This window comes from Engraulis encrasicolus, chromosome 15 (assembly GCF_034702125.1).
Source record: "Engraulis encrasicolus isolate BLACKSEA-1 chromosome 15, IST_EnEncr_1.0, whole genome shotgun sequence".
Taxonomy (NCBI): Eukaryota; Metazoa; Chordata; class Actinopteri; order Clupeiformes; family Engraulidae; genus Engraulis; species Engraulis encrasicolus.
Genome location: NC_085871.1, coordinates 34,514,293 through 34,522,937, shown reverse-complemented (window position 1 = coordinate 34,522,937; position 8,645 = coordinate 34,514,293). Strand labels below are relative to the sequence as shown.

The 8,645-nt window shown below is 42.9% G+C and overlaps 1 protein-coding gene across 1 annotated transcript; it reads left to right on the top strand.

The window, feature by feature from the left end:
- Window positions 1-1,110: 1,110 nt before the first annotated feature.
- Window positions 1,111-8,127, top strand: rergla (RERG/RAS-like a). The gene is made up of 5 exons (XM_063218016.1): window positions 1,111-1,309; window positions 1,450-1,506; window positions 2,050-2,123; window positions 3,172-3,320; window positions 5,307-8,127. The coding sequence occupies exons 1-5, from the start codon at window positions 1,258-1,260 to the stop codon at window positions 5,602-5,604; spliced, it is 630 nt and encodes a 209-aa protein (XP_063074086.1). The 5' UTR covers window positions 1,111-1,257; the 3' UTR covers window positions 5,605-8,127.
- The last annotated feature ends 518 nt before the right edge of the window (window positions 8,128-8,645 follow it).

Here is an 8,645-nt window from a genome sequence, read left to right as displayed (position 1 = left end):
ACCTATAAACATGCCGAACTGTGCCTAAACCAAAACCTATTCCTAAACCTAACCTGTCAGTGGAAAAATGTGTTTTATAATAGCATGCCAATGATACCACTTCCGCATGTCACTGGCACATGCCACATGCCACTAAAGGATCTAACTCATACTGTTTAGTAGCCTAAAGGTGAATTCAAAACCATTGCTACATTACTACTTGATTACTGAAGTGCTGCTTTGATATGTAAATAGCCTATGTAGTCCGTCTTCAAACAGGGTAGGCCTAATTATAGTCCTACTGGACATAAAGATTCTCAATGGAAGTGGATTTTTAGGCTCTAGTAGGCCTATGTGTGTAGATGGGGCCTCTGTGAATGGTTGTTACCCACAAAAAATAACACCTCATCACTTTACTCTGTATCCATGAGGTTTGTTTTGACAAGCACAATTACAGGGTGCTTATATCAAATGACATACAAAGCCCTTGGTAGTGGTAGTCCTTTATGTCAGGCACCACGCAATGACTTTAATTTGGGTTCATTTTAAGCCTGAGAGAGGAGAGAGAGAGAGAGAGAGAGAGAGAGAGAGAGAGAGAGAGAGAGAGAGAGAGAGAGATGGTTAGAAAATATCTTTTTACACGAGAGGAGAAGGCTCAATTGTTTTGTATGAGGCACTTTGAAATTACATCTCATTCAACATCCCTGTTGTTGTCACAACAAATGACTAGGCTGACAAAGTGAAGAAGGAACACAGATTTGCGCGCGCTCAGTCATTTAGGAGGAAATGGTACGCATTTTTCAACTGGAGAGGTTGCCAATCCAAAAATAGAACCATGGTATTCATGAGCTTGGCAAAACGACACATTCACCTACTTGTGTTATGTCACATGAAATGGAACAGCTGACTTTAATAAGAAAGATAATTAGCCTACATAGCCTTCTGGACATGCACACTTGATTGAATCCATAATGCTGCCGTCGAAAATGAATGTTAGCTATTAAAAACATCTGCGACAGAAAAAAACGACCACTAAAAACATTGCCAACCCGTCATGGTGACGACATTGGTCAGCTTCTCTCAGTTCAAAAGCCCACCCTCTGTGCATGTAGCCTATTCTTGCCTCGCGCAGTCAGAGCAGATAAAGCGCAGCAGAAGCATCGCTCTCAGACATAGTTTGTTTGTTCTCAAGTTGGCTTGAGGGAAAATGATGTCTTACTGATCTCCGGTAAACACGTTTCATATTTGTATTGCGTGATTACTAAGAGGGTTGTGAGGATGAATGACATTAAAGTTGCTGTTCTTGGAAGCGAGGGGGTCGGGAAATCAGGTAGGCTATGCGCTGTCATCTTTGCACCGTATGTCTTGGATTTATATTTATAAATAGGCTATGCTTATGCTGGATTTATGCTTATTGTGACAAAAGTGATTTTGTGGGCTAATCCAAAATATAACATATTCCTTCAACAGCCCTTATTGTCAGATTTCTGACGAAGCGATTTATTGGTGAATATGCATCAACCTCAGGTGAGTGAATCCTAATGCGTCCGATAGCTGATTCTGCATGAACTTGTTTTGCTGGGCAGTGTTGTGTCTGTTTGCCCGCGCCGCATAGGCTACTCCCCGGAGGTCTGTTTGATTACTGTTTGATTCTCCCTTCTTATAATGCTGAATTATGTAACCAATGAAACTGCCGTTGCTGTACTTCAGTCATAACTTTATCTTTTAAAAAAATATTTCTAGCTGAATGCGTTATGAATATGCATGGCGTCGAAGATGTCGAAACTGGCAAAAAAATAAATACAGAATGTCTTGTCATAATTTGAAGCGGATCTAGGCTACTTCACAATTTCCTCAGCACTTTTCCCCAGCTCTGGCTTTGGCTGAAACCCACACCTGTATTTTAAAGTAGCCTGAAGTAGCCTGTGTTTGGCTCCCTGCCAGTAAGCACTTCAGATGTGACAGCCACCAAATGTCAGAAGGACAACAGAGCCCCTCGTTGATCAAATTTGCACAGTGCCAACTGGGCTTTGTTTATATTAACACACATACTCACCCTCTCTTTTGCAGAGTGCATATACAGGAAGCGCTTATCTATTGATGGAAGGCAGCAGAATCTGGAACTGCATGATCCTTGTTCTCAGGTATGTGGAGGGAACTGACAAACACTGCCTTACAGCAAGAGAATGATGTTTCAGTGGCATAGGCTACTATGTTGGCTACTGTGAAGGTTACATATGTTTCCACCTAGCTACACCATGAAGACTGGCCACAGCATCTACTGTATACTGTATAAAAATATCAACCGAATAACTTTTAAGGCTATTACACATGTGTAATAATAACCTTAACAACATTCTGTTGATTTTTTTAGACCCATAAGGATCAGGTCTTGATTGGCTAGTTCTTGCAGGTCTTATGTAGCCTGGGAACTCCCATACTGCCTTTAGTTCTTCACAATCTTTTCGATCTGACATCTCACTTGTGATTAGGTCTGGTGGTAACCAGGCAAGGTCTTATGCACTGTGTGCAATAAGTGTGCAAAATAGCGTACTTTCTCTGTCAGGAGGACGTTTCAGTTGCATGCGTGTAGATATTCTAACTTCACCCAGTTCCTGCAGGTCTCAGAGCCAGTGACTTACATCAAATACACTAACAAAGTCCACTACTTTAGGCCACACATCCTGTTTATACAAAGTGGTCAAATGGCCAAAACCTGAGGTAGGCCTATGAGTACTGAGCAATCTGTCTCACTTAGTGTACTTAGCCTGCCTCAACTGTCTCCTTCCGTGCCATTATATAGCCGGAAGTGTAGGTCAGAGACTGCCTTCCCTCAACTGCTTCCTTCTCTTATGTGTGTTAGTGTCTCATAGACCTCCAGAAACAAGACATTCATTCTGTGAAATCAAACTTCAAAGATCATAATTTCCTGTAGAGACTAAGGCATAGGCCTCAGCCTTAAATGTTTACAGCGTTATCAGTAGGCCTGTGTTTGAGAAATAGCATAGACAGGCATAACATGCATACAAAAACGTGAAGGGACAAAAAAGATAAAAGGAAAATAAACACAAAAAAACATCATTATTCTTCTCTGCCTCCCCAAACAAACAAAAGACGTTATCAGTATTTGGGCCTCACTAATGCCCATCATCTGCCTTCAATTGTCGTTGTGCTTGCTTTCTCGCCTGGCAGCCCTGCGAGGGGAAATCCTCCCTGAGCGAGCAGATTCACTGGGCGGACGGCTTCGTTGTGGTCTATGACATCAGCGACAGATCGTCTTTCCTCACAGCCAAAGCCATCCTGCACCTTATCAGGGAGCTGAACTTCGGAGCCACCAAAAGGTACACAACCAAGACAGACAGACAGACAGACTTTACTGTGTCCTAGGGGGATTTTTTTTCCTCACCATCATAATGTGTCACAGCCAACATGACTCAAACAACAGCCAACCGAATGACATACCCAAAAACACACACACACACACACACACACACACACACACACACACACACACACACACACACACACACACACACACACACACACACACACACACACACACACACACACACACACACACACACTTGGCCAGGGTGGTAGCCCTGCCAACCCTGCCCTGGTTGCAGAGGGGATCGCCCAGTAATCCAACTCAGTTTTTGCTGATTATACTACAGCATAACAACTTTGCTATGACGTTACAGAGAGTCTGACAACAATACATTGCCATTACAATTTTGTTAACAGCAAGTTGAGATGAAGGGCTTAATTACTCCATTATTTTGGGTCTGCCATCTTTTACATGGTTGGGTGCTTATCTCATTATGTGTTATATTTATTGTTATTTTTTCATACACCACAGCCCTGATATTTTTGTGGTTTTGGGTGGTACTGGGGGTTTTCCACCCAACACCATAATGCAGGGGATTACTGCCTTTTCTATGGAATAATACCTTGTTTTAAATTCATTATGTTGTATTTTTGGATCCCTCTTGCCCTGCTATATGAGTCTTTTTTGGGCAGGGTAAAGAACTGGGTGTACAGGTAGATCAGGAAAAATAAAGCCCCTCGGCCCCACTCCCTGTAGTGTAAACTAGTATGTAGCGGGGCCCCAGTATGACTAACCCACCCACACACCCACAGTGGAGATCAGGACGGCAGAGCTTCTATTTCTGATTGCAACTCATTCACCTTAACCCTCTGAGGTCCGAGTGCCCTTCAGAGGGCAATTGGTCTCCAAAAACAAATCTGCAACTCTGTGAGTTTTTGTCATTGGAACATATAAGTCACACCATTAGAAACCTCAGACCTTCCAGGTTCCAAATATATATGTATGAAATTAAAATACTTGAAAATGTCAGGGTGGTGCAAGCAGCCTAAAAGCCTCTGAAAAGCCTTAGACCTCAGAGGGTTAACACCCCCTCTCAGTCTTGTTTGTCCCTCAACCGATGTGTTGACGTGTGGTAGGTCTTCTTCCTGATTCTCTTGCCCAGCGTGATTCAGTGCCAGCATTTTGTTTACCCGATCACCAGAATAAAAAATATGTGCGCTGTGGGTGGTGGCGTTGGTGGGTGCCAATTTTCGTCACAGACTGTCAGTGAATGATGACAACTGCCCACTCATATATTCACAGTCAGTGCTGTCATCTGGACCGGATATATTGCAGCAAATGGATATACATCAATTATTATCATCGTAGCCCCCAGTACCTTTATTGGATTGTATAAATTAGGAGATAAAATAAGGATATAAAAATGAAAAACTGCCAATGTCTGAAGGGGCCCGTAATAATGGTTAAATTTATGGAATTTACATTTATTATCTCATTTGAGTTGATACGGTTCATGATCATGGCACACTTCTTTTTTTATTACATTATACATTGCACTTACAAAGGCCAATTATCCAAAGTAACTTACTATCATGTAGAGAGTGTTGGTTGTAGTCCCTTGAGCAATGTGGGGTAAGGTGCCTTGTTCAAGGGCACTTCAGCCATGGATGGAGGTATGGGGAGAGGTAAGATGGGATTCAAACCTGCAACCCTCCTAACCATTAGGCCATGGGTCCCCCTTATTCATTTGATCCTGACATTAAGAAATATGACTGATGGACAGCCTGGCCTTGGAAATACCATACACTACCGGATAGTTGGTCGACCTAATTAATAAATGCGGCCACTCTAATCAGCAAAGCTCTTGTTGTCTGGTGAAAGATTTATTTAGTGTCATTATGAGACAGTTTGCCCGGTCTGCCCACCCCTAGGACCGTCCCTGGATATGAAGCAAAGGAAAGGAAGCTAATATTTTTGTGTTGTGTCTGTTCCCTCGTAGGGAGTTGGAGTCGGTGGTGTTCCTGGTTGGCAACAAACAGGACCTGTGCCACGTGCGGGAGGTGGGCCGCGAGGAGGGCCAGCAGCTAGCCGCCGAGACCACGCCGCGTTGCCAGTTCTACGAGCTGTCCGCCGCCGAGCACTGCCAGGAGGTGGCGCTCATGTTCACCAAGATGGTGCGCAACGCCGGGGCCCACGCGCACGGCAAGGCCAAGGAACGGCGGCGGCGGCCCAGCGGCTCTAAGTCCATGGCCAAACTCATCAACAACGTCTTTGGAAAGCGCCGGAAATCCGTGTGAGAGAAAAGAAAGGAAGACAGACAGAGAGAGAAAGAGAGAGGGACACAGGTGAATGTACGTACAAGGGCAAGTGGGTCGGATGGACAGGGACGCACAAGGGACAAATGCAGCCACACAACCAACCAAGCAACCAATTACCTTGTTGTGAGCAGCGTTGTCTGTTATCAGTGTATATGGTGATGTTGGATTGTGGGTTGTAGAATGTGGACATTAGTCAGTATACAGTAGGGACACAGGGGAGAGCTGCAACCAATCAACCATCAATCAACCAGAAAAAAATCCTAACAAACAACCAACACATAGACTGTACATCTACGTATACACTTGTGTACAATGTTATTGGATTGAGTTGTTTATTACATATTGGATGGATTGTGCCAGGTGGACATACTACACTACAACAGAAGGGACAAAGGAGATGCATATAACCAATCAAACGATACGTACCCTATTGTACTGTACACAATAATGTTGTTGTCATTGTATGAATAAGTCTACTGGATTGGTTGTACTGTAACAGGTTAACGTGTTCCGTCACAGGACTGTTTTTTTGTCTCAACTCTTGAAGCCTGACACTACAGTACAGACTCTATTACCGTAACACATTTAATCTACTCTATATATGGAGGCCATACCAAGGACCTTTTCATAGACCTCCTAAGCAAGAAAAGCATGTCTGTAGCAAAAACATTCCATATTTGTTATTGTAGTAAAAAAATGGCAGGAAGAATGTGAGTTACCTTAGCAGCTGTGGGAGGAAACACGAGATATTTTACACAGCATAAAAGGCATTCCTTCTCGAGTGGAGATTAAGAAGTTACATAATCTTGGGTAAACAACTCATTGATTGCACTTAAAGGGACTGTAAGTGTACTGTGTGTTAACGGGACAAAATAGCAGTACGTTCTCTATAGTAAAGAGGTGTGGTGTGCAGTCACACAGTATATGGTTACAGCGACGGGCCTTGTGGTGGCAAGTGTCTGTGGGCTTTAGTTTCCGAGCATGCTACCCAGCATGCTCTGCCCTCTTTGTGCGTCTGTAAACGTTGCGTAAGAACGGCCAAGCAATTAAGATGTATTCCCCTCCTGTCATTTTCCACATTTTTCCCAAGCGTTCAAGTGTGAAATTGACCAGAATTGCTGAGATTGTCAAACACACTCAGAATCTCTCTCACTTTAAAATCAAATAAAGTGTTATCAGTTCAACGCATGTGGGGGGTGATGAGGGGGGGTGATGTAATGTCTGGAATGTGAATGGTGTATGGAAGTGTGAAAGTAAAAGTCATGTTGTATCAGACATGGTTGAAAGAATGAATTAATTGATGATGACAATGGTGATGGTTCATGGTAAGTAATGATTTGTGAGCAGTGTATGTGTATAACACAATGCTCAATGTATAGGCTTACTGCTTAGAGTTGTCTTTGAACGTACAGTATGTAATATTTTTCGTGGTATATTTCCAGAATTCATGCTGCTCGTTCACAACTGTTACCTTTTTCATGAATACTCGCCACCACCATCAAATTTTAAGTCTGACTGGGAAAATTGCACTTTTCATACATGAAAAGGTGGATCTTCTCCATGTCTGTCATTTTGAATATGTCCAGAAATGGTCAATTTCAGCCTCAAAACTTACTGTATTTACTGCACTGGTCATACTAGTGAATATTAGTTAATTACAAGTAAATATTCATGAAGCAATCAAATTTTGGAATAGGCAGCCCAGTTGCAACGAGCAGCATAGCTACTCTGGCCACAATCCTACATACTGTACTTTTAAGTGTAGTGGGGAATAGAAATCCACCTGTCTGTGTGATGTAACAGCTTTTCTGCCCTCATATAATCGATTGCATTATCTGTCAGGTCATGAAATGTCAGTGCGAGCCTTAGGCCATGAATGTAATGACTGATGTTTAAAATGTGGGGGAAAGGGCTTGTGGTGGAAACAAACTGGTGCTTTATATGTGCTTTATCTAGTGACTCGTTGCCATTTTTTGTATCAGTGTTGAAGCATGTACTTTCAAGGACGCCAATGTATACTTTCTGAGGCTGGTGCAAGACCAATAAAGAGCACTTAAGTGATACAATGTACAGTATGCGTGATTCGTGACTGACAACAACATTCATTTCAGTGATAAGTCTTGCTGGTATGCTTTTAAAACTGATCTGTGTTTTTTTTCTGACTGGGTGGCCTTGTGTTAAAGTTTGTTCAGCTGCTTAGGCCTACACACCTTTTTCACAATCAATCTGTTTTTCTTTTTTTTCTTTCTCTCAAAAATCTGCGTGCCTACTGCTCAGACTACTGCTCATACAAAATGTAAAACATGTTACCACCAAAATGAAACAAAGTTTTGAAAACCTTAAGCAATTTGGAAAGAGATTCGGAAAGACAAATAGAACATTTGGACAGGCAAACAGTTGCAAGAAACTGTTATGGCATGTCCATAGCTTAAAACCTTCACAAACTGTATATTCAAAAGACATTATTGATACTAAAACCACGTCTTGGTTGAAAGTAATACTTTTATTCCAATTTTAGTTCTTACAAAGGCCAACAAAGAGAAGCTAGTGTGTGTGTGTGTGTGTGTGTGTGTGTGTGTGTGTGTGTGTGTGTGTGTGTCTGTGTGTGTGTGTGTGTGTGTGTGTGTGTGTGTGTGTGTGTGTGTGTGTGTGTGCGCGCGCGTGCGCACATGGGTGTTGCTCCCCTTCGAGATGCTCGAGGAGATCTCTCTCTCTCCCTCTCTCTCCCTCTCTCTCTCTCTCTCTCTCTCTCTCTCTCTCTCTCTCTCTCTCTCTCTCTCTCTCTCTCTCCCCTCATAGGGGTTTTCTGTCAACATTCCTCACATGAGCGATAACACCGCTGGTAAACAGCCTGTTCAAACGTTTTTGGAACAGGTACACACAGCGGCTTTGGGCTTTCCATAATCACCTGGTTTTCCACAAAAGATCCCCCCTACCCACCACACCCCACCTTTCCACCTTTTGGGGTGTTTCATGTTTTCATTGAGTCTGGAACTCAAGAAGAGATTCTGCTTTTGTCC